The sequence below is a fragment of the Nomascus leucogenys genome, chromosome X (assembly GCF_006542625.1).
Source record: "Nomascus leucogenys isolate Asia chromosome X, Asia_NLE_v1, whole genome shotgun sequence".
Taxonomy (NCBI): Eukaryota; Metazoa; Chordata; class Mammalia; order Primates; family Hylobatidae; genus Nomascus; species Nomascus leucogenys.
The window spans coordinates 20,094,033-20,121,504 of NC_044406.1; the positions used below are offsets into that span (position 1 = coordinate 20,094,033).

At 36.4% G+C, this 27,472-nt stretch overlaps 1 protein-coding gene across 5 annotated transcripts in view; it reads left to right on the forward strand.

The window, feature by feature from the left end:
• Positions 1-27,472, forward strand: part of CNKSR2 (connector enhancer of kinase suppressor of Ras 2) — a 277,648-nt gene that overhangs the window by 224,685 nt on the left and 25,491 nt on the right. For 4 of the 5 annotated variants that reach the window (XM_030807378.1, XM_030807379.1, XM_030807380.1 and 1 more), the window contains 2 exons: positions 4,431-4,531; positions 6,724-7,270. In XM_030807378.1, the coding sequence (XP_030663238.1) occupies positions 4,431-4,531; positions 6,724-7,270 (648 nt within the window). Of the gene's footprint in view, positions 1-4,430; positions 4,532-6,723; positions 9,248-27,472 lie in introns of those variants that run through there. The other variant, XM_030807377.1, reaches the window with a different exon arrangement.

Genomic DNA, 27,472 nt, shown 5'->3' on the forward strand with positions numbered 1-27,472 from the left:
CAACGATCCTCCCACCTCAGCCTCCTGAGTAGCTGGGACCACAGGCACACACCACCACAACTGGCTAATTTTTGGTTTTGTTTTTGCTTGTTGTTTTTTGTAGAGACGGAATTTTGCCACGTTGCCCATGCCGGTCCCGAACCCCCGGGCTCAAGCGATTCGCCCATCTCCCAAAGTGCTGGGATTTCAGGCACGAGCCATCGTGCCTGGCCTTCAGCCAACTCTTTTTTAAAAAAACACCTGAAAACTAAAGTTTTTAAAGATCTAAAGAAGACAGCCAGATCCCAAAACCAGTATGTCAGCAAATGTTTAGGCACAGATTAGTAAATTTTTTCTATAAAGAACCTAATAATATTTTGGTCTTTGCAGGCCATATAGTAGAGACTATATGTTGCATAGGCCTAAATTTATGGTAAGAGTACTGAAAAAAAATTAGTCTTCCTTTTCAGATTTCTTTAAAAGGAATAAAACAGTTCTCTAAAAGTGTTTATAGATTTTTTTCTGATTTGTTAAAGACACAAGAATTAGAAGTGTGGGCAATGTACTGATAGGAAAATGAATCTCTGACTCAATTTGCATAAATATAAGGGAGCTTGGTTCTTAGGCTGAACTTCTGTATTTTATTACTTGGCATTACTATGAACCTGAGCTTCATCTTGATTTTAGTGAATTTCCTTTGTACTTGGTATTATATAGCCAAATTTTATTATGGATGAAATAACTGGTAAGTTATATAGTTATATTGGACATTCAGGTTCCAAAAAGTATTTAGTCTGTGCATTCATGATGTATTGGTCTATCATGTGAGTAGAAAATCATAGGCAGAAGCTAGTAGTTACAATTTAACGCAACAAGAATCTTGCTAATGCAATACAACCAGAATCTCTGAAATAATTTTGATTTCCACATACAATGCATGTTCCTCAGTCACTTTAGCGTAGGTCAGAAACATATTAGACTTCTTACCTCCTGAATGATTAGGTTGCATAGTATTCCATGTAGAAAACTACTAGATGCACATATCTACTTCACACTTTCCTGTAGAGTTATTTGAGTAGAGTTATATCTTCTGAGTACCATTCTAAGTAATGAAGATAAGCTTAATACAAAATATAGCTCTTTGAGGATTGGGAATGTTTCTCCACGATGGAAGGACATAGCTGCCAGATACTGTTTCCGTCTAAATAGCTAGTACAGCTTAGAAGTGACTCTTTCATTGACTTAAATAAAAATTTAGTGAATTTCTGTCTTTGATTACAGAAGTATAAAAGATGTGGGGTTCTCTTTCAACATCCATTGTTGTACTTAGAGAAAACAGAGTTACACTAAATTCAGCTGCCAAGATAACAATTTGGCTAATTGTCTACTGATCACTTTTGTATTTTTTCCAGCTTCAAGACAGACATTCATGACATTATTTTCAGTCACACATAAGGTCTTTTTAAAGCCTTAATCACACAAAAATGAATGAAATATATTGTATTTCTTTGACAGTTCTAAATGAAAAAGTCTTTTTTTTTTTCAAATTATCCTTTTGTGTCAACATGAGAAAATATAGTAGAAGTTTTCCTCTTCTAGTGATGGCACTGCTTTTTCATGATTGCTTATAAAATTGCGTATCATTGAAAGAGACATTAAAAGTATCCATTTCATTTGTGCTATATAGACAGCTAAGAAAAATAATTTGCCATTAGGAAAAAATCAGACTAGTTTTCGTCCTCTAAGCAACAGTGTATCTCTAATTTTCCACGCAAACCCAAAAGATCCTAACTAAAATTTCTATGTAGCCTCTTCTCTCTCATTGCTCTCTCAAAGACACACAGCTTAGTGTAAGAAAAAAAATTAATTTGCAAAGTAGTATTTCAACCTTTTGTTAGGCAACCCAAGAAAACTTTGGATTGATGATGCTTTTGGGAATTGAACAATGAGAACACTTGGACACAGGAAGGGGAACATCACATACCGGGGCCGGGGCCTGTTGTGGGGTTGGGGAGAGGGGGGAGGGATAGCATTAGGAGATATACCTAATGTAAATGACGAGTTAATGGGTGCAGCACACCAACATGGCACATGTATACATATGTAACAAACCTGCACGTTGTGCACATGTACCCTAGAACTTAAAGTATAGTAAATATATATATAAACAAGAATTCCATCAAATAGTGGGACTAAAATTCTTCCTAACTTAACTGGAAGGAAAAAGTAGAGAAGGAGCCTTCCAAAATCTGTCACTTGTAGTGACAGCTATGGAACCCTCGAAAAAATCATGATCATCTCCTTAGTGTGCTAATAAGGACCACTTGAGGTATTAACGCCTTGAAGGTATCAGTGCAAGCATCAAGGAGATACTCACAGGTGCCACAGTTCCTGGAAATAGTGGGAAGAATACTGGCAGGGTGATCTTTCCTTGGCAGGGGAGAGTTTGCTTATTCCATTTACCTACAGGGTGATTTCCCAGTAGTATTTCAAGCTCTCACAAAACTACCAAACCCAGGCCCCAGGACTCCAGATTTTACTTTTCATTGCTGGGCCTTGCTACAAGAAAAACTTTATGTCTAAGAAGAAGAACACCAGGCATTTATCGCTTATGTGATCTGGGTCACACTGTCCTGTCATGCTACTACAAATACACCCAAGAAGATAAGCAGTTCTAATATTTATTGAGTGCTATCAAGATGCAAGGCACTTGAATATGTTACCTTATTTAGTGCCCACACACACACAACTCTGAAAGGCGGTTATTATTAGACTCCTTTTACAGATAACAAAACAGACTCAGAGAGGTTAAATAACCACCACAAGAGCACCAAGATGGGAAGTGGTCTAGCTAAGATTCGAACCTACACCTGTCTGACTATATAGTTAATGTGTTTTTCCACCAGCATTTGCTGGGTCCATTTCTGGGCAACTGTGCCAATTCATATTTGAGGGAAAACTTGGTATACTGGCTGTCACTGGCATGAACCAATGGAAAAAAACAGATATCAAATAAGATTAACTGGTCTTTGCTTATCTTTTACTCAAAGGGAATAATTAAAGCAGCAATAGAATTTTCAGAGTCTTTGTATTTTGAGGCCTGAATATAATTGAGAATGTATTTTATTTCCAACTTCCATTGCTGAAGAATTCATATTCACAATAGCCAGAGGTATATAGCAGAGGAGATAGGGGGATAAAATATTCATCAGTATACACATCAAACTCTCCTTCTATACTTTACAAAAGAGTCCCAGCAACTTAGTCTCCAGAGCTTTAGGGTAAGGCAGTTTCTTAGTTCAAATCCCAGATCTATTACTTTCTATTTGATATATAGTAATTTCTTAATGTATGTTAGCTGTGATTATCATTAATATTAATCAGCACTGCAGGGAAACCATATACAAATATTACAATATGGGAATTCGTGGGTGGAGAGGGGTTCCTGTAAATATACGTGCCATGATTGTTCACCTAAATGTGAATATTAGTTAAGCCTTATGATAGTTCTTTTGTGATTTAAATTTTCATAAAAATAAGGAGACTTGTTTTAATATGTTTTTTCTTATCTGAAATTGATGGATAATACTTCAGGTTTTTTCTTCTAAATCATATAAAGAATAAAACCAGCAGTTACAGGGTGGTTGGAATATTACTGGAACAGATTCCGATTATTAGCCCTTTTGCTGCATTTGACTTACTCTAGTAATTTGAACTTCTCTCTCAGAGTTCTTTCCCCTCTCTCTTGCCTGAGGTCTGCCAAGTCACTTTGTCTATCTGCTTACATTTGCTACCCTTTTAAGTAGTTCTGGAAGTTTGGAACTTGCAGCCCACATCAGCAGATTTGCCCTTTTGCATTTGGCAAGAATCAGAATTTGCCATGTGTTTCCAAGGAGAGGTGGGAGTATGGTGTTATAGAGATTCATGTCAGCATGAGTCTGGAAACAGTGATTGTTAGATAATCAGTGAACTGAAGCCAGAGAAGAGAATTGAGAGCATTATTTTTAGAGCTGTTTATATCTGTAGAGAGCTACAGCAATGTATGTATTGCTTTTCTTTGAATATCTTTAGGATAAAATGATATACCTTTAAGAGGCATCATGTGATATCATTCATTAATTGAAGCTTCAGAATAATTGGATCTGAAGTCTAAGGTACCCCTAAACCTGACTGAGTTCATGCAGTACGTTTTTCTTAACTCTCTAAAATTAAAGCAAGCGTGTAACTGCTTGCTTTAAAAGGAAGTTAGAAATAGGTGATTGTACACTTACTTTCTCCTCAAAACTCAACTGAAAATAAAAGTTGGTAGGCCAAGGGTAAGGTAGTGCTGGGGAACATGATGTTGGAACAGAATTTAAATTTCCTTTTTTTAAATGGTAGTTTATGTTCGTGAAAATATGACTGGAAACATTTAGTAGAATGTTGACGTATCCATGTCTGTGAATTTTCAGATTACTGGAGTGAGAGTGACAAGGAAGAAGCAGATACTCCCTCTACACCAAAACAAGATAGCCCTCCACCCCCATATGATACATACCCACGACCTCCCTCGGTAAGTTAGCAACAAGAACATTACTTATCACCAGATTCTTCGACCTGAAACACCCTTTTGTATGTTAAAAACATATGTAGTAGATTGCATATCAAACTTAAGGTTTCTCAGGGGAAAAGAAAACTGAGAGTCTAAAATCAATAAGCAAATTTTTTTTAAGTATACAAAGAATATTTAAGCAGGATAAACAGTCATTACAGATTCCAGGCAGAATAAATATGTCATCACTTTTATTAACAAAATATACTATTTGTATTAAGGTAGCCTTTGTGGAGATAATCAACAACAAAAAAGTTTTCTTAGAAAAAGATATATAAAATGACCTTATCTATTCCACACTAATAAAGTTTACTCCTACGTCCTTTAGAATGAACTCATAAAAATTAATATTATATCTATATTGAAGATATTTTTGCATGTAGCTTTCTCAGCAGCCATAGGACCTGGTTTAATGTATATGTTCGTATGGTGTGTCAGACAAATCTCTGTAAATTACTCTGTGTATAGACTGTACTTTGATCTTTTATAGGGTAAACAGCTGGTTTACTTGGGACTATCCCACTTTATGGCCCTTTCCCATCAGAATTACCAAGAGTGTCTCAGAAATGTTCCAGTTTAGACAATAATATTCCATGGTCAGGCCGGGCATGGTAGCTCACGCCTCTAATCCGAGCACTTTGGGAGGCCAAGGCGGGCGGATCACTTGAGGTCAGGAGTTCGAGAGCAGCCTGGCCAACATGACGAAACCCCATCTCTACTAAAAATACAAAAATTAGCCAGGCGTGGTGGTGGGCACCTGTAATCCCAGCTACTCGGGAGGCTGAGGCACAAGAATCGCTTGAACTTGGGAGGTGGAGGTTGCAGTGATCCGAGATCACACCACTGCACTCCAGCCTGGGCGACAGAGTGAGACCGTGTCTCAAAATAATAATAATAATAATAATAATATTCCATAGTCACATTGCCATAAGAAACAATTCTGCCTATCTTGAGACTAAGTCTTCCACATAGGAAATAGAAGCTGGATTTAGGTGACAACAGCAGCTAACCTAATTCCATCCCAGTATTACTCCAGGGGTTAATTCATATTTTCTCTCTTTTTCTAAAACATCAGGATCTGGATAATTTCTTTAAAATATCTATAAAAGAGGAAGATTAGGAAACAGCGTCTTCACTAAACAGCTACTTAAACATGGCAATTTGTGAATTTCGAGAAGAAAACTATTCATATTATTATTAACATGTGGGAAGGTAACTGACTGCCCACAGAGGATGCCAAGTAACTTCTCCTCCTTTACCAGGAGGAGTGGTATGCAGCTTCACCTCAGTCCGGTGTGTCCTTACTGCCACCTCAGCCCTGTTTGTGATGATCACATTTAACAAATCAGGCTCGGCCTGGGCTGGTGTGTTTGTTAGTTCCCAGAGCTAGAGTAAGGCTTGTGGCAGTAGAGGTGCCTGCAACTATTTTACAGTGTTCACTTGATGCCAGTCCTTTTTCTGATTATGTTTTGTGCTATAACATATAGCCCCAAACTTTAAATTCCAGGGATGAAAATTTTCCATTTTTCTTTTATATTTATGTGCCCTGTAGTATCTATGCTCAAGGCTAATGGTAATCCCCAGCAATGTATAGTCTCATCCTGCCTAACATTTTTAACCCCATAGAAAGTAAGACCATCAGACAGCTTTTCTCTGGCACCCATAGGAGCAGACATTCTCCTATGAAGAAAAGGAAGGGTTCTTTCTGTTTATAGGCAGCCTATTCTCATATCCGAAAGACTCTCTCCTAGTCCCCAAGCCCAAGCTACATGAAATCAGGAATATGAATCCAGGGACAATACTTCTTCAGGATCTCAAAATGTATAGTTTTTAAACTTTGAAATTTTTGTAGTTGCTGAATTTTCTTATATAAGCACTAACTCTTATACTTTCATTGTTGTAAAATTTTGCATTAATATGTCAGATTTTTCATGAGAGCTTGGTATTGCCGCATTTCAATACATCCATGTCTCTGTCTCTTAAAATGTAAGCTGGGGCCTAACTTTGAGATGTCTGCAAACTTGCCTAGTCATTAACTTGACTACATAAGAGTTCATCTACTTAAATATTACCTGGTAGAAACTGAATGTGTTCATTGGAATAGAAGTGGTCTGTTATTTTGGCAGAGACTAATCAGGGGCTCCTTTCTACAGATGAGTTGCGCCAGTCCTTATGTGGAAGCAAAACATAGCCGACTTTCCTCCACGGAGACTTCTCAGTCTCAGTCTTCTCATGAGGAGTTTCGCCAGGAAGTAACTGGGAGCAGTGCAGTGTCTCCCATTCGCAAGACAGCCAGTCAGCGCCGCTCCTGGCAGGATTTAATTGAGACGCCACTGACAAGTTCAGGCTTACACTATCTTCAGACTCTGCCCCTGGAGGATTCTGTCTTCTCTGACTCTGCGGCCATCTCCCCAGAGCACAGGCGGCAGTCTACCCTGCCAACTCAGAAATGCCACCTGCAGGATCACTATGGGCCGTACCCCTTAGCTGAGAGTGAGAGGATGCAAGTGCTAAATGGAAATGGGGGCAAGCCTCGAAGTTTTACTCTGCCTCGAGATAGCGGGTTCAACCATTGCTGTCTGAATGCTCCAGTTAGTGCCTGTGACCCACAGGATGATGTGCAACCCCCAGAGGTGGAGGAAGAGGAGGAGGAGGAGGAGGAGGAAGGGGAGGCAACAGGGGAAAACATAGGAGAAAAAAGTAAGTATATTTCTGGAGATTCTTAGCCTGTGTACGCAAAGTCCTAACCTTTTCAAACTTCTTACTTGAAGAAAATAGAACCTTGCTTCCCTTTTTTCTTAAAATAATAGTATTGCTACTCCCTTGGTCTCCCTTGGTGACCTACTTTCAGAACTTCAGTAACTTGGGAAAACATGATGAGTAATGAAGCTTATATCTCAAGATACCCACAGCTGGAGCAAATAATTTTTTTCTCCAGCTAGCCATTTGCCTTTTAAGGTTAATGGTGTTTTTTTTTTCTTCCTTCTCTTACCCACTTTATTCTCACTTGCATGCACCATCTCATTGGCCCACAGTGGTTGCCCCCTGAGTTGGGTTAAGAAACTATAAATGTTTCAATCAGGTTGTTAGCAGAGCCTTGGTTGAATAAATGAGTATACACACACACCCACTCACATCTATACATATACATATTTATCTTCCCTTTTTATTGTCAGAAGATTTAAAGGAAAAATCCAAAAGATAGTTTTTCCAAGGAGAGATTTCACGTAGCATTTCTTTCAACTCCAAATAGCTGAATTTGTTTCTAGAAACCAATTTTCCAAAAGCATCCATCTAATTTCTTGGTATGTATGTTGATCGTAAAGCTCAATTTATGTGAATCAACTCTTATGAGAAAAGTCAATGAAGTAACCCTCTGCCTTGTTGACATTAAGAATATCTTTACTAGTTATTAAGTTCTTTATTCAATATGCCGTACCAAGCCTCTGTTTATTACTAACATGACACATCAGTCCAGAAACCCAGGCTGGTTTAAGGGAAAGGCTATAACTCAGTTATTTTAGTAAGAAAGAAAATCTAGGTTTGGCTGTAAGTCCTGAATATAAAATGCACAAAACAAAATATATAGAAGAAATAGTATAAAACTGTTCCCATCTCTTTATTCAAAATGCAGTCTGGGCCAATTAGTGCAGATAACTTGAGCAAATGGTGATGAAATCACAGTTACTTGTTTGGTACCCCTAGGGCAATAGACTTCTCTTTTTAAAAGATGAAAGCAGAATGTAGCCTTCAGCCCATTTTACAAATATATGGGACTTTGATTACAGGATATATTAGTGTAAGTTCTTCATCACAAATGGAAAAATATCTCAAAGTTCACAGATTACCAACAGGTCAAGAGCCCTATGTCAATGTCAAGCTTGGCTCATTTAAAATGATAGTCTCTTTGGAAATGACTGACAAGAAAATACAGTGGACCTCCCTTTATGGTATGGATCTTCATTGCATTATTTAATATTATCTCATCTACCAACAAAATATAAGAATTGCTTGTAATAAAATTCATGTGCTGTGGCAGTTTCCATGTGAAGTATATTTTAGCCGTAATCTCCCATGAGAAACATTATAAAAGGTATGTTGTTAGTACAGGAAAAGTAATTATCATTCATTACTTGCCAAGCCCTTTCAACATTCACCTCTATCAGAGTTTATGGAAGACTCTTATGGAAGAAATATTTAGGAGCCATGTTAGTCTTCTGCAGGAATTCTGGCAAGCATAATAATAATGTTTAATACTCTAAAGATTACTAAAATTAATAAATTATCTTCTAAAATTTAAAGATGAGTTAGAAACTTCATTTCAACTGTCATTCAGGTACTACACAACTGCTGTGACTAAGTATGTGAGGTTTATTCTTTTACAAATATATTGGAGAAAACACTTTATCTCAGCCATTTTAAGATAAACTGTGTTGAAATTAGGCACAGCCCTCTGAAATAGAGAATTCTGTTCAGAAAACATTTCATCATTCCTACAGGTTAAGTCACTAATGTTGTTTTGAATAAGCTAGGCACTTAACAGTTCATCTTGGTCATTGAATAAGGGAAGACTAGAAAGAAGCAAGCGTGTCCTAAGACATGAAGGGAAAATATGGCACCATGCTTGCTCATTCTTCAGGTTTCCAGTAGTCCACAAAGCACCTCTAGTTAGATAGCTTTCAATTTTTTTCTTCTAGAGTCTCTTTTTTGTTGTTAAGTGGATTGGATTTCTTAGCCAAATAGATGCACTCCTAAGTTGGTTGGGTTTTTTCTTTACATTTCAGATGAGTTAAGTGGGTAGTTATTCAGTGCTTTCCATCTTTTTCAGTGGGCTCTCTGTAGAATAATTGTTATAAGATAGAACAGACCTAGTAAGTGTGTCAGTAAATTTGGTATTGTACTTTTTGTCTTTGTGGTTCAATATTGTGGGATATTTCGTGCTAGTTCAGTCAGATCTGCTTCACTGAAAGTGGCCTTGCACTGTCTTTCAGGCCCCATTTCTTTCTGGGTATTTTTTCCATAAATCTTGCCACTTGATTTCTCCGTGTACTTCAAACTGTTCGTAACAGAGTAGTGCATTCATCCTTTCTTGGAAGATGCTTATTATTCAATGAAATGTATGTTTGTTCTAATGATGGTTTTCTGCATTGCTATTTCTAATATTTAGGAGTGGGCATTTGATGAACACCTTATTCAGGAAACATCAGCTTTAAAAACCAGTGTTTTCAAAAGAATCTTTAAGGTCTAGTTATGGGATGTCATGTTCATGTCTTCCCTGGATTGACCATTAGGAGTAAGTACTCAGGCTGCTTGTTCAAATCAAGCTGTTTGGTGTTATGTCAGCAGAGCAAAAATCATACACGGAAACGAAGCTGTGGCCATTACATCAGCCTTAGCCTCCCGAACATGTCCTCCAACACAGAGCACTCACTGTGCTGCCGCACAGTTCAGCAGGCAACCTGTGCTTGCAAAAGTCAAAGTCCAACAGCAGTGTGTTACTAACTGTCCTGCTCCAGGCCAGCATTCAGTTTGACCTCCTGAAGTAAATTGTAGTCATCAAGTACAGAACTGCAGAGGAAATAAGTTTAATGTCTAGTTCCAAACATTTTTCTCAGTTTGCCAAGAAATTAAAAATAGGAAGTATCAGGCAAGTGGCCAAGAGAAATAATGGAAGAAAACATGAAAATATAGTCTGCCATATGCTTTAAGGGTGAAGAATTAGGTCATCAACCAAACCTCTTTCTTATCATTTACATTTTATCTTACCTTATATCACAATATATGTTATATAGTGCTTATGAGCTTACAGAGGAATCTAAGAAGCAAGATATACCTAAATCCATGCCTTAGCTGTTTTTCATTTTCCTTATGGGTATGGAATTTGGCCCTGCTTATAAAGTATATATTTAGCCTTCCTTAAAACAGACTTCAATGTGTGTTCTCGTGGTTGAACTACCTTTTGCCTTATTTTGAAATTCAATTATTTAACTGAGTCATACTGTGATTTTCTTAGGCTGAACTCATTTTAGTCTGAAATGGATGGTACTAAAAGTACACAAATGAGACCTGTCTTGTTTTCCTTTGACTGAAAAGTCAGCTTGCATATTAATTGTCTTAACCTACTTCACTGACATTTGAGAAAAGACAAGTAATTTCCTGTTATCCCAATTAGCAGTTTCAAACCTTACCTGGTATGGACATTATAAGACATCAGCTAAATTAAAGTATAAATTATGTCATTCTATGCAACTTTAAAGGAATATAAGTTATGAAAGTATGGGACAAAATATGAAGGTATATTTCATTCAGAAATAATCTGCCATAACATTAAAATACTATTTTGGTTAATACAGCTTGAAGTCAGCTTAGAAAATCTCGCTTTCCTTTGCCGTATGTACTAGCCAATTCAGATGAGGTTTTGAAAAACGTTATCCCTTAATCCTGCTGGTTTTCCCCTAAGCAATTATAAGGGAACTCTCCTGGACTCTTGGTGCCTTCATTTATCAGTGAAGTCGTAATGTCCTTTATCATTGTCTTGAAGATTACCTACCAGTATTCTCACTTAATTTACACATATATGTAGCTTGGTCTTAGAAATCTAAAGCAAAACCTAGGTCTTTTAAGGGGGAATAAAATCTATTACCTTGGAGCCACTGTACACATTAGATTATCAGGCTGAAATATTATTGACACTTTCAAAATGAGATCTGCTGAGAAATGTATTTTAAGGTTATTTTTAAAAATCTAGACTGAGTTTTGTGGCTCATGCCTGTAATCCCAGCACTTTGGGAGGCCAAGGCGGAGGATCACTTGAGGTCATGAATTTGAAACCAGCCTGGCCAACATGGCAAAACCGTGTCTCTACGAAAAATACAAAAATTAGCCAGGCGTGGTGGCACGTACCTGTAATCCCAGCTACTAGGTGGCTGAGACAGGAGAATTGCTTGAACCCGGGAGGTGGAGGTTGCAGTGAGCCAAGATCATGCCACTGCACTCCAGCCTGGATGACAGAGCAAGACTCTGTCTCCAAAAAAAAAAAAGAAAGAAAAAAAAATTAGCCGGTCTCATAACCTGCTCTATAAATAAACTAAATAAATAAATAAGTAAAAAATCTAACATTCTTTGCACACTATTAATAACTTAGGAGCTGTGTAGAATATGCCACTCAGTAGCCTAAAATCTTAAATTATTAGGGCATAGGGTCTAGATTATGACTACAAATACAGAACAGAAGATACATTAATTCTTGTCAATCATTTTAAGGGTCCTATCTTCATTTCCTGAAGATTTTCTAAAGGTCATGAATTCTATTTTTAAGAACATTAAGGTAGGAGATATGTAGACAAGGAGAAGGTATTCCCAGAATATGAAATTTTATTGAAGGAAGAAAAGGAACAAGTTGAAAATAAAAACGTTGCAACACTTCTCACTTTTTTATTCTCAAGATAAATTATATACACACACAAATAATTTTAAAGAGCATAATCATCATTAATATCTGAAATTATAGTTCATGTCTAAAGGGAGTAGATGGAGAAGGATATACACAATGTGAAGAAAAAGACATGATAAAGTCAGAGAAAAAAATGGCAGAGAACCTTAACTATATCACTTTTGTAAAGTTGAGCACACCATCCTTGGCTGATTATATAACAAATATGTATTAAAAAAACAACAGAAAAACCTAGAAAGTAGTGAGAAAATTATTTTAATATATTGTCTGATTTTGAAGAAATACTGTTAGGGAGACATAAAACACTGAAGATTAGCTATAATTCTGATACTGGTTATAGGTTGGGTTTTTAATTACACCTCCATTTTTTGGCTTAAAAAATGAGAGAAAGTTATTAACTTACAGGAAGTTCAGAGGTGGGGTTGTTCTGGGATGAATTTCATGGCTTACCAATGTCAGGACTCTCCATTCATTTTTCTGTAATGCAAGAGCTCCAAGCATCATTTCTCATGAGACAGCATTCAAAAAGCCAAAGACCAGGCCCTATCTTTAGTCCTTTCTATAAGACCAAGGGAAACTTTCCGTGGATCTTTCTAGCAGACTTATACCCAGATTTCATTGCCAAGGTTGCATCACATGTCCATGCCTAAACAAATGACAAGGGAAATGGAATGATATGAACAGTTTAGACTAACCTTGATTTGTTTTTATGGTGATGAGGAAAAGAAATGTGCAAAACTGCTTATCATTACTTTCTGCATGAGCAGCTCTGTTACTGTGTATGTTTTGTCTTCAAATTATATTTGTTCAAGCAGTGTTTCACTTTTTAAATATATATATGCACATGCATAGCCCAGATCACATCACCTTACTTAAAAATTTTGGCTCTATTGAAATGTTAGATATATAAATGAAGTAATAAGTATTATGTAACCCTGAAAATGTAGCAAGTTTGATATAATTATTGTTGCTCATGAAGTGAATAAGCATGTTTTCCTATAGACAATGAGTAATCCTAGCTTAGAGTACAGTGTCTGGAGATATTCCTCAGTTCAAATCCTTGCTTTGTCACTGTCCCACTTAGAGCTGGTATGATCGATCAAGTTATTTAACACCTCTAGGCCTCAATGTCTTCATTGTCAAATCATATGGTAATAATACCTAGCTTTTGAGGTTGTGTGAGTATTCAATGAAGTGATGTCAGAAAGCACCTTAGATCCATATGTGACACATCATAAGTCTGTCTAGTAAATGTTATATAGATTTTATATAATTATATAGGTTTTATATTTGTTTTATTTGTAGATTGATATAATTATATAGATTTTATGTAGATTTGTATTAAGGCAAAGCGGGCAATTACAATACTTAAATAGTGAATTAGGCCTGGCAAACCCCATTAAGTAATGTTTACTACATGTCCTATCTTTGTTCAGTTCTAGCCATTGAGTTGAACCATATGAAATGTTGCTTTTGTAGGTCAAAATGATGAAACATTAGTAATTTTGTATGTTTCAACCTAACATATTAGCTGCATTCTAGGAGCTAAAATAGAAATGTTCCTCATTTCACATTCTTATCACTCACTACTCCTTTCCTTTTTGACGTTGGACATTTGGGAACTCAAAAGAAACCTTGCATTTCAAATAGCAATAATTGTATCAGATATATTTACTGAAATATTTATTTATAGATCTTGTCATTTGGGTCTCATTTCAAATATTTTCCCCTCAGAGACCTTTTCCTGACAACCCAGTCTGACCCAGATGCCCACCACCCACCATTCATCCTCTTGTATGGTTACCCTGTTTTATATTTTTCCCAGCTTTATCAGTATGAGTATAATATTAAATATTGTTCACAGATTTATTTTCCATCCCTACTACCAGAATTTAAGCTTCTTAAGAGCAGGGATTTTATTCCTGTATTATAGCACCTAAAACAGTATATGGCCCATAGTAGCCCAGGCACTATTGAATGAATGAGTGAATGAATGAGTAATAGCTAACCCCTTTTGTTACTAACTTCCTTTCAATTTTATTATTTATAGAGCTAAAGTTATTTTATCCAACATAGACATAAATCAAAACTTTGCAGAATTCCTCATTTTTGGTATTTTGTCAAGGCAGCCAGGACTACATGTGTTCAGCATACCCTCTTTATGCTGGAGACCACAAAGCTGGGATGCTGATAACTAGAATTATACTGCTCTTCACATTATGGCTCTTTTATGGTCACATTCTCTATGATTGAAACCGTTTCCTCCTGTTTCACTGCCATTTCAAAGATGAAGGCCACAAGAATATGACATCTGAAATAACTAGTTCATTGTCATAAATCAGTTAGAAACCAGATCTTCCAACTCTTAGGCAGTTGTTCTTCCCACCAAAATCCACTGCCTGTAGAAGGAAGGAAAACTCAAATCACTACCAGTGCTTGGTTAAAATTCCTAGTCATCCATCACCTAGCTTCATCTTAATTAGTTTGTAAAAAGTGTAGAAACTGCAACTTGTACTTTGGCAGATAACCAATAGCCCTGCATCAGCCAGGAAAATAATCTCGAAAGTGTTAGTAAGTAATGACATCAGATGTAAATGGCAAAAGAAGGAATTCTAAATGCTGTCAAGTCACAACAGCAGAAGATGTGGCCAGAAGAGAACTAAAGCTCACACAAAACAATGTCAACCCCTCACTAGCATAGGTAAGACAAGTTATGATTTATGTTATGTTATTTTTTTTACCAAGAGAGATTATTAGATTGAGCCACACATCAAAAAAAAAAAAGCAAATCACTTCTGTTCAGCTCAATAATAGCATATTATTCATTTCTCCATGGAGTACCTTCTAGCTTATTGTATAAAAACCTATCATTCTCTTTTTACCTGCTCACCCTTGCCAGAGAAGGCCGAAGGTCACAAATGCTTCATTTTTGTCCCTCGGCATAAACAATTTACCTCCTATGGTTGGTTACCAACTACCAGAAGATGGTAGATTATGAATTAACAGGGTTGCACCATAAAAAATATCTTGGAGATTTTTTAATTACCCTATTTTTGTTGTGTAATTCAAAAGTAATAACTTGCTTATTGCAAAATAAATAAGTAGTACAGTGATGAAAGTGCAAAGCCACCTTCTCTTTTCCTTACTCTGCAAAGTTAACTACTGTCAAAAGTTAAGGTTTTAAAAATCAATTCTGGCATGCATTTATTTTCCTTATATATCTCTATCTTGTAACTCAATGTGAGTTAGGGATATGAAGGATGGTTTAGTTGATTATCAGTTAGAGTTCCTCTAAAACTTTTTTGATATGGCGTTAGTTTATAATGTAAGCAACAGTCCTGTGAAATAACTTACATAGCACCTTAGAACCCAGCCCAATCCCAAAATTTATTACTCTAGAAAATGTAGCAGTTGACCTTTTCAAAAACAATAGGAGAAATATGAGAAGAAAGAAATGGCATTGGCTGTATATGCACACTCATACACTGCCCCCCCTACAAACACACCCCCCCACACACACCTCGACTCATATATCAGAAGTTCTCTTGCCTACTTGCCTAATGCCTTGATGCCTTATGGATTTTGCTCAGCTTTCTTTATGAAGATCTTCCAGTACTTTAAGTTTATACCAAAGCTCTGTGATGAAAAGAGCCAAGCCAGAGCCAGTTAGAAAAAAAAAATAGCAAGTCCAGCCTTCAAAAGTCAGAAAGCAGAACTTGGATACGGGCTTCATAGCCACTGAGTCTGGTGACCAGTTTACCTATGGATTTTAGCTTCAAGTTGTAAAATACTGAACTTTCTACTAAACAATCTCTCCTATTTCCAGTATTCTCACTAGTTTCATACTACTAGCCACTCAGAATTTCTTATGCTGTGCCATAGGTACATCTCGGCCTAATATTTGGTCTTAATAACACAATCTATTACACTCTAAAATATTTCCTTTAATGGGAAAATGTTCCCACTACTATGTCATTCAATAAGGAAAAAGTGCCCATTATTATATTTTTAAGTGGAAAATTTGATCTTAAAAAATTAATAGTTAAACCTCATACTTGAAAACTTATAGTAGCTTCTTGTCTCAAGAATGACAATTTCGTATATTTTTGTTTTTATTACAAACACAAAATATGCCAATAAAATCAACTTCTGGGTTATTTCACAGACATTTTGGAATACTTGAAAATAAGAGTTATAGTTGTGTAAATCACTGATTGACTTCAAAGCTTTTAGAGCCACAAACTCTTTAACATTCTTACTCATAGATTTTCTAACATTTCAATATCTAGATTTAGCCAGCTAAAATGCAAACTAAATCTCTGTATTGTGCATATGGTTTGCTGTATCAGTATATAATCCAGTTAATTCCAAACATGCATTCATGCATTCAACATGCATTTGTTTATTTTTCTACATACAAGGTACCATGTTAAGAGCCTGTCTAGCTCTTCCATAAGTCTACTTACAACAGAAATGTGTAAATTATTTTTAAGAAATGAGATTTTTTTCTTTCTGATAACATGAAACACAGAAAGTAATTCCAAATATGCAACATCTTTGTTACCTTATACCAGTAATTTTCCCTAGTAACCAGTTTATAATTTTATAAAAATTATTCATTGAGAGATGGTGCAAGATATTTTATTTTTATGTTAAGTTACTTATCACTTATGCAAAATTTATAAGACTAGTTAAAATCAGATGAGATCACTTAAAGAGCTATTTCTGATTCAGCTTATTCCTTAAACATCATGGTTGAGGAATATGCATTCTGGTTACCCAGTTGTACTGATTAACACAAGTCAGATGTCTAAAAATCAATGAACTGAACTTTTATATATTATATTGACCATAGATTAATGTTTCTTTTTATAATTGAGAAGGCACTTCTCAATGTTACACTATAATCATTGTAGAATTTGATTATTGGAAAAGCCTATTAATATAGGGAATATTAGCAGAGCATTAAATACAGAAAATTGTATTTTGAATGTCTATTTTAGGGAAATTTGAACCTTAAAATTTTAAATAGTTTTTCATTTCCTTCCACATTTGAAATCCCTAATCTTCCATGATTTTGAACCTGTTACTTTTACTGCGCTATTTCTCTTTTGATAAATCATCCGTAGAATGTATTTACTTAATGCCTAAGATCTATTCACTTAAGACCTCCGAATTTTCTCATCTATGACTTTATTGGCTATTTTCGTTATAATTTTTTTTAATTTTTGTTGTTGTGGCCCCTCCACTGCTCCATGACTGAATTTAGTTTATTCTGTAACCTCTGAAATGGACATTGTAAAGCATACACCTTGAGATTCTTGGTGAGAGAAAATAGCCCATAACTTTTATGTCTCTAAACTTAAACTGTACACATTTTTTTTCCTATCATCTCTAATGTTTTCTCCTGTTCCTTAGCAATGCCAACACACACGGGTTCACATGCCTTTTCTTAAAAAAAAGAAAAGAAAAGAAAACACACAGGGAGGAGGGACAGTTGGAATCAGTGTGGCTTTAATATAATACATAAGCAAACTCTGACAATAAGCCCCACCCCTCACTTTGAATTCTGTTATCTTTTTAAAATCCTGTGTAGTTGCTGGGCTGCCTTCTCTTTATTTAGCATCTTGGGTTCTTAGATTCATGATGTGCTTTTATTAATTTAATTAGAAGGATTTTGCCTCAGCACTAGAGGTAGGCAAGATGTTTATCATTATAAAAATAATTCCGTAGAAATACTGAATAGCTTTGCTGAATAAGTAACTGAAAAGGTGCCTTAACTTTCAATGCTTCTTTAAATTTGTAAGCATCTTTTTTTAATGTGTTACTGTCAGTGGTATCTCTCTGGCAAATAGTACAGTACCTATTTTAAAATGTTTTATGTTAAGAAAAAGGGTTCATTTAAGAGATGAATTGTTTTTAATTGGGCTTGGCATGGAAAATGAGTCATGCTGTATGTAAATATGCATATAGCCCTCTCACCATAGAACTTAGAGTTTTGAGGCACTTATCTTCACTTTCTACCCAAAAGAGAAACTTTTGCATATTTTAAAAATTGTTACTGAGCCTCTGCTTGAATATTTTAGAGACTCAGAACTCCTGCCTCCAAAAGCAAGCATTTCATGTTGAAGAGCCTTACTTACAGAGTTCTTCCTTGTATCGATACAAAAACAAATTTCTGCTAAACTTTCTATTCATTGTGGATCTTAAAATTGCAAATTAGAAAAATCCAGAGCTAGCATTTGAAAGCCTGTCATGTGGAAAGATGGACAAGATAGTCTTTGAAGTTCCAGAGAACATAGTAGATAAAGGGCACAAGGAGGCTGATTTTAGATTGATACGAAAAAAAATCCAGTTTTTGCAAGTTTATAACTTATGGGTTTAGTGGGCTCCTCATTACTCGAAGTGTTTAGGAAGAGGCTGAATAACCAGCTACCAGCCAGGAATTCCCAAGTTAGCTGGAAAGTTCAACCTGATGGTTTCTTCCAACTCTAAAGTTTTATAGTTCTCTTCAGCATAATGGTCTTGCCCTTTGCTTTCACCATATGCCTTGCACACTGTATATATCTCTGAAACTCTAAAATGGAATTGTGTTATCAAACATAATTTGTGTTGTCTCTTCTTTAGGTGTCTTTATGCCTGTGACACATGAGTTCTAGATAACTCATCATCCTGGCTACCCTCATCTGGACTCCTTGTTTCTTTATAGAGTCCCCATGCTAAGTGTATTGGAACTATTACAGTGATCTAGACACTATACTTTTGTTAACACGATTACATTAGTTTTAACCTGCTCACTGTTGGCTCATATAATGCTTTAATGTTATCAAGTGGTAAGCATTCCACTTACTTTATTTTTTAATCTAAGTGCAGCTATTTATATTTATTTCTGTTAAATTTTTAATGTCTCATGTTTCACCCAAAGCATTTGACTCTGTTACAAAGTTTAGAATCTCAGTTTTATCATGTATGATATTACTCATTTCTCTTATCATTTAATAATCCTCCAAAATTCTAAGCACCCTTTCTATGTTTTTAACTGATTCATCAAGGAAAGTACATTTTTAAAGAAGACATTTTAAGGAAGAAAAGACCAAGGGCAGAGATTTACAGCATTAAATTTTAAACTTTATGTGTGAATTTTCTTCAGTCATTCAAAGTCCTTATATAGATCCACCTAATAGTAATGTCATTCAGCCCATATTACAGTATCTTTATTCATAGGGTATCAGGCAAAATTTCATCTTATGTGAGACACACTGCCCAGGGTTTTCCTCTTCCCTTCCAACGTAGAGATACTGTCCCCAATAGAAGTCATTTTAAAATGCTTCTTTTTTTATTAAATTCATGTTGGTTTGTCAAACGAAATTAAAAATAAAACTCCACCCACTCATCATCTATTTTTAAAACTTTATATCAGGTTTATCAATATGTTCATCGGAGAACTCATGCCTTTTTTGTTTGTTTGGATAAGAGGGCTCTTAAGATTGAGGCATTAAGTCTCATGGAATGCTGACAGTAGCCCTAAGATAATTTCCAAAAAGTTTATTCACTTGCTAAGATTATAACCTTCTAGTTTAAAGGAACCACAGAGTGGTTCTTAGTAGTCCCTTGTCTCCAGAAGCATTTGTTTTAATGCCCTAGTTTGAAGACTTTTTCTCTTGCAGGAAAAGCCTAAATTGTCATTGAAGCCATTATGGTTCTACTTTTTGTCATTGATATTTTCTTAATTTTTCTTCACAGAGGCTTTGTATCTTCAGTTTTTTCATAAGCTTCAGCTGAACATTTGCCTTTGTGTGCTCTTCTTACAACCAATTGGTATTATTTTCTGCTTGTTCATTTCTCGTAGCCTCTTATTCCATATTTTATAGAAATCCTCCTTAAACTAAAGCTTGTTGTAAAGAAGCTCCTTTTAACTACCTTGATTTCATCTGCATCTCCTTTCCCTCCCTCATTGGGACAGTTTACGTTTGTATTACTGGAATTTAATTTTTTTAAAGTACTGATCATTAAAACTTTCCATTTGTCTTTGTAAAGTTTTAAAATCATATCTTTAATAATCTAAGGTCCATATCCAGCTATGTGTTCTTTCTCCTCACCACTAGAAGAAAAAACAAAAACAAAAAAGCAAAATTACATGATGTGTTTCTTTTAGTTCTCTTTGTGCCATAAAAGTTCTTCCCTGTTGTTCAGCATTAGATCCCAAATAGATTCCACATATTTCTTTGTATTTCTGAAACATGAAGTCATCAGGGTTTAAATGCATGCAGTAATTGCTTACGTGTATTGATCTCATTTTCAATGCATTAAATCGTATAATTAGTATATTGATGGCTTGACCAGAAAATATTGAAGTTCAGGTTATATTATTTTATATTTTTTCATCTTCAGAAGATTTTATTGAAATTGACTCAACTTTTAGTCTACAAATAATAGGAAACATGACACTATAAAAATTAGGTGACTTCATTAGGACAATTTACAATATTTTTAAGCCTTTGTTCTTGCATGCCTCAATTAATACCAGAATATGTTTGTATAGAGTATTGGAACCCTACAGACCTGGTTGGACTTTTACAGATCTAGTAAGACTAAGAAAATAAGAGTACCAAAGATTTCTAATAGTTTGTTTTTGTTAGATCCCCTGATCAGCCATATTCTTTAGTCAACTGTATTCAGCAGCTCCTAAGAATTATCGTTTTAAACTACCACATTTTTTCCTCACACAGAGGAGCTTTTACCAGCAACTCCAAGCTGGATAGCAAATATGGATAGCAAATGAGGTGTCTAGCTCCTCAGTCCTCTTACATGACTAATAAAGACAGGAACACTAATGGAAACATTTTTATTTTTAATAAATTTAACTATTTTAATGCTATAAATATCCAACTTACAAATTTTCAAAGGTTATTACATTTATGTCATATGCATTTGAATGTGTTACATACTCAAAGTCAATTTGTAAGCCATTTAATTGGAATGTGACATGTATCTTCCTATAGAAATGATAGTTAATAGTGCCTGCATTCCCAGGCTAGCCCTCAAAAGCCTATCAAACATCTTTATGGGGAAACATTAGGCAATGGTCAAATTCAGATCTCTGGTTCTGATGATGTAAAATGAGGTTAGACCCTCTGAGGCAAAGATTGGAAATGAGGTGGTGGGGACAGAGTCAAGCAGTGTCTCTGAGGCTCTCGTGCTATTCAAAGGAAAGAGCTAGGGCTTTGAATTCAAACAGACTAGGGTCATGTCAGATTCAACAGTTACTAGCTCTGTAGTCATCAAGAAATTATGTTCTCTTTGCCTTCACATCCTTACCTGTAGAAGGGGAATGGCTTGGGAGCACTGTGAGGATGAAGTAAAACAGCATATGCAGTGCACCTCCATAAAGCCTGGGACAGAGCAGGTGCTCAGTAAATAATGGCTCCCTTCCATTCCTCCATTGGCTTTCTGCACCTGTTACCTATCTTGGCCTATGGAGAAAATGACCTCTGTTGTAGGGTTGAAGAATTAAATAAAGTATGTGTGTGTCTGTGAAAAAAAAAAAAAACGAATTATCACTTCTATACTATGCCCCAGTTTGCATTCTTTATAAATAATAGCTTCAAATTACAGAAACAAGTTGCATTCAGACTTCTTCATTTTAAGCCCTTTTACCTAAAGTAATAATGACTTGGTAGTATAAAACTGTACTACCAATTTCTGCTCTAAAGAGCTTATAGAAATTGGGGTGATATTTGAGTATTTGTTCATTAGATTATCTTGCTGTAATCTATCTAGTGCAAGATACTTGCTGCCTGTCTGTAAAAGAAAAGTATGTTTGTTGAAGGTAATCTCTTCCATCATATTTTTAGAAAATACATAGTAACATTTCAGGATGTATGGTTTAATGAAGAGCAGTATTGCGCCACATTGTCGATGCTCCTTGATATTTTCACACATAGCCAGTGATATACCTCTCCCAACTGAATAATTAACATAGCTGATTGTAAAAATAAACAAACTTGATTTAGCCTTTCAAAATTTATTTGCCTGTAATTCACCGAGCTTATACGTGTTAAACAAAACATATAATAGGTACTTCATTGTCATGAAACCCAAACTAAATAAATATTAAATAAAACTCATTCATGGATTTATAGCTTACAAAATACTGCATATTGTCAGAAGAAAGGCATAGGTGTCCAAAAATTGGTTTCTAATTAATTATAATATGGAGAATTTTTTTAAAAATTGAATAACTTTTTTACAATTCCAGCCAAAATTTAGCATGTCCTCCATTATATGGAGCAGTGAATTTAAAAATTACTGTCATGGTTTTAGAGTTTGAGACAGCCAAATTACACAAATGATTCACTGTTTAAACATCAATAATATTTCCACTGGTGGCATAAAATCAGGCTTCAATTTCTAAAATGTGTATGGAAATCCTATGCATTACTGATATTTAGAACTACCTTTTTGGTATATTAAGATGATTGATATGAATCAGGAGCCCTAAATCAGTTGATAAACTACTTTCACAAAATGCAGAGATATTCTATTTTACTTTGTGCCTTAAATTTTAAAGAAAGAAAGAAAACAAAGGAAAAAGACATAATTTAGTTTGTTTTACCTGACAGTCAGCAAAAGTCCGCTAAGCAGGGTGTGGCTATCATCCCAAAGGTGAATAATAACAGCAATTATAAACTGGACTGATCATGTATCTGAACAATGCCTAAAATCTCAAGAACCATTTATTGTACTTGCAATTGAGTGTAGTATTTAAAATGATGAGAATTTTGCCTATAAAATCATAATTCCTGTGGATAAAGAATGAGGACAAACTGCTATTTTTTCTAATATAAAAAGAAATAGGCTACCTCTAAGTTTGTTTTTTTTGTTTTGTTGGTTTTTTTTGAGACAGAGTCTCACTCTGTTGCCCAGGCTGGAGTGCAGTGGTGCGATCACAGCTCACTTCAACCTCCACCTCCCGGGTTCAAGCGATTTCCGGCTAATTTTTGTGTTTTTAGTAGAGATGGGGTTTCACCATGTTGGCCAAGATGGTTTTGAACTCCTGACCTCAAGTGATCCTCCCAAAGTGTTACGATTACAGGCATGAGCCACTGCACCCGCCCACCCCTAAGTTTTCTATCATGACGTGTTCCAAAAGGTAGAATTATGATGTATTAATTTATCTACCTAACCAAACTTTTATTCTACTCATTGTACAGTTTCTAAAATCAGAGATTATCTTAAATTGACAATATCTGACATGTTTCCATATTATCCCCCAATAGCTCATAATTCAGGTGGTTGTAACCCAATTAAATGATTAAAGCCATGAGGCTTGATTGAGTAAGGTAGAATACTAATTCTTATTTTTTCATTGTCTCTAATGAAATGACTGACTTTTTAGAAAAGCCATTTAATTTATCTACTAATATTATAAGGCATCAGATATTTTTAGAGAATGCTTTTTTAGAATTTAAACTGACTCAGTTTTCAAAAAAAGATTATTAAAATAAATGCACATCATATTCTAAAAGTAAAAATAAAATAATTCAACTATTTGGGTAAAATTTGGTGACTCTTTTTCTGTTAAATTTTCAATATTTTATGGAAATGCACATATAATACATGTAACATGGCATTTTAAAATGTTAAATCAGTAACTAATGGTTATGTCACAATCATATTTATTTTGCCTGATCCATGTGGTACAGAAACCTAGCCATTCAAAATTTGTTTAAAGGACAAAGTTTTACACATAGCAATAAAGCTGTGTCAAGCAATTTGGCTGCAACCCCTTCCAACATTTCCTCAAAGTAGCAGGGTGGTGAGGTTTTTTATAGTAGTTCCATCAATCTGCTTCTATCAACAGAGAAGGACCTTTAGAGAGTATATTTTTAAGTTATAATTAAAATCTCATCCTGAGTCTAAGATTTTGTCTTACCTCATCTACTCCTAACATTAATGACATATGAATATCTTGACAATGTAGGTCATTCAAAGAAAACACCCTTTAGCAGTGGTTACACTATCATTTCATATAAGGTCAAAATCATTCTTCCTTGACATAGCAAGCAGTGCTAGAAATAGCATTGTTTGACCTCAGTGACTTCTCTTCCTAAGATTTCCCCCTCTGCTATGTAGTTCACCCCAAAAACTTTAAGTAGATCTTCTCATTTCAATTGAAAACCTAGTGAGATATAAAGCATTTTACGTAGTTGTTTAATAGAAGTCTATTCAGTGTTCAGCTTGTACCCGCAAATACTGAGATTTTGAATTAAGATCTATTTGGGCAATATAATTAATTCAAATAATATTTATGGAGGCAACACAGTGTCCTGAGTACCCACTCTGCTAAGTGCTGGAAGAAACAAAGATTTTAAAATTACAGAATCAATAAATTCATCATTTAATGGAAGAGAAAAACATACAAATATAACTGTACAGTATATTAGATGTTTTGAGAAATGAGCACATTAAGTTCTGTGAAAGCACTTAAGAGGTCTTGATTATCTCTACCTTGTGAAATCAGACAAGACCTCACAGAGGATGTGACATTCAAGCTGGATGAATAAGGTTTCACCAGGAGAAAAAGAAAAGGAGGGTACATTCTAGGTGGCAAAAAAAAAAATGGCATCAGCAAAGGCAGACAGGAAGAAAAACAAAGAATAATTTAGAGAAATATGGTATTTAGTGTAGATGAGTACAGAGGAGACAAAGATTTATGTTAGAAATGAATTAAAAAGGTCCTAATACACCATGTTTAGAGGTTTGGATTGTATCCCAAAGAACATGATAGAGAGCTTCAGTAGGTCACTCTGGCCAATATAGATGTATTAATGTGGGAGAATACAGGTGATAGGGATACCAATTAGAAAACTAATTCAACAATCCAGATGAGAGATATGATACCCTCCCTCGACAAATGTGGAGGCAAAACGTTACCTTCTCAGAGGAAGATTCGACAGATAGAAAGTAGGTCTTGAAGAGTAAAATGGAAACTTGGAGCTCTCCTAATGAAGAATTGGATATTGGGCTAACCAGGCACTAATAAGAGGTCTGCCAAGTAGCCCTGAATGGCCTGAAGTCAGAAAACACAAATTTAGAATGGTGACAATCAGTGTGCATATACAGTTTTTTCTAGCAATGCCCAGTGGCCAGGCAGGAGTAAGAAAGCACATATTGGAACAAGTGCATGTAATACATATCCAAGAGGGAATTGAGGGGTCTAGTCAGAGGGGTCCAAATTGGATAAGGAAATGAATTCAGGAGGGAGCTGGTTCTTAATAAGATCAAAGACTAGACATCACATCATGAAAGAGATGGAAAGAGAGGAAACTATATTCAGGGAAAGCTGTAATATTTAGGAAGTGACATGGCTTACCATGATGACAAGCTCAAATGTGTGTTGATTTTGGATTAGACAGCAAGAATTCAACACAGAGGGCACTTATTACAAAGCAACTCTTCAATATGACTCTTTTACGTTTGCATCTTGAAGAAAAAACTTTGGAACATTTTGCACGTGAGCATGTATTAGTCTGCTTTCACACTGCTGATAAAGACATACCTGAGGCCGGGCACGGTGGCTTACACCTCTAATCCCAGCACTTTGGGAGGCCAAGGCGGGTGGATCATGAGGTCAGGAGATCAAGACCATCCTAGCTAACATGGTGAAACCCTGTCTCTACTAAAAATACAAAAAAAAAAAAATAGCCTGGCATGGTGGTGGGCTCCTGTAGTCCCAGCTACTCGGGAGGCTGAGGCAGGAGAATGGTGTGAACCCAGGAGGCGGAGCTTGCAGTGAGCTGAGATCTTGCCACTGCACTCCAGCCTGGGCGACTGAGCAAGACTCCATCTCAAAAAAAAAAAAAGACATACCTGAGACTGGAAAGAAAAAGAGGTTTAATGGACTTACAGTGCCACATGGCTGGGGAGGCCTCACAGTCATGGTGGAAGGCGAGGAGGAGCAAGTCACGTCTTACATGTATGGCAGCAGGCAAAGAGAGAGAGCTTGTGGAGGGAAACTCCCATTTTTAAAACAATCAGATGTTGTGAGACTTATTCACTATCATGAGACCAGCACAGGAAAGACCCACCCCCATGATTCAGTTATCTCCTGCTGGGTCCCTCCCACAACCCATGGGAATAATGGGAGCTACAAGATGAGATTTGGGTGGGGACACAAAACATATTATTCCACCCCTGGCCCCTCCCAAATCTCATGTCCTCACATTTCAAAACCAATCGTGCCTTCCCAACAGTCCCCCAAAGTCTTAACTCATTTCAGCATTAACTCAAAAGTCCACAGTCCAAAGTCTCATCCGAGACAAGGCAAGTCACTTCCATCTATGAGCCTGTAAAATCAAAAGCAAGTTAGTTACTTCCTAGATACACTGGGGGGTACAGGCATTGGATAAATACAGCCATTCCAAATGGGAGAAATTGGCCAAAACAAAGGAGCTACAGGCCCCATGCAAGTCCAAAATCCAGCATGGCAGTAAAATCTTAAAGCTCCAAAATGATCTCCTTTGACTCCATGTTTCATATACAGGTCACACTGATACAAGAGGTGGGTTCCCATGGTCTTGGGCAGCTCTGCCTCTGTGGCTTTGTAGGGTACAGCCTTGCTCGGCTGCTTTCACAGGCTGGCATTGAGTGTCTGCAGCTTTTCCAGGCTCACTGTGCAAGCTGTCAGTGAAGCTACCATTCTGGGGTCTGGAGGATGGTGGCCCTCTTCTCACAGCTCCACTAGGTGGTGCCCCAGTAGGGACTCTGTGTGGGGGCTCTGACCCCACATTTCCCTTCCGCACCACCCTAGTGGAGGTTCTCCATGAGAACCCCGTCCCTGCAGCAAACTTCTGCCTGGACATCCAGGCGTTTCCATACATCTGAAATCTAGGCAGAGGTTCCCACACCTCAATTCTTGACTTCTGTGCACCCACAGGCTCAACACCACAGGAAGCTGCCAAGGCTTGGGGCTTCCACCCTCTGAAGCCATGCCCCAAGCTGTACCTTGGCCCCTTTTAGTTATGGCTGGAGTGGCTGGGACACAGGGCACCAAGTCCATAGACTGCACACAGCAGAGAGACCCTGGGCCCAGCCCACGAAACCATTTTTTCCTCCTAAATCTCTGGGCCTGTGATGGAAGGGGCTGCTGCCAAGGTCTCTGACATACCCTGGAGATATTTTCCCCATTGTCTTGGTGATTAACATTCAGTTCCTTGTTACTTATGCAAATTTCTGCAGCCAGCTTGAATTTCTCCTCAGAAAATGGGATTTTCTTTTCTATCACTTACCAGGCTGCAAATTTTCCGAACTTTATGCTCTGTTTCCCTTTTAAAACTGAATGCCTTTAACAGCACCCAAGTTACTTCTTGAATGCTTTGCTGCTTAGAAATTTCTTCCACCAGATACCCTAAATCATCTCTCAAGTTCAAAGTTCCACAATTCTCTAG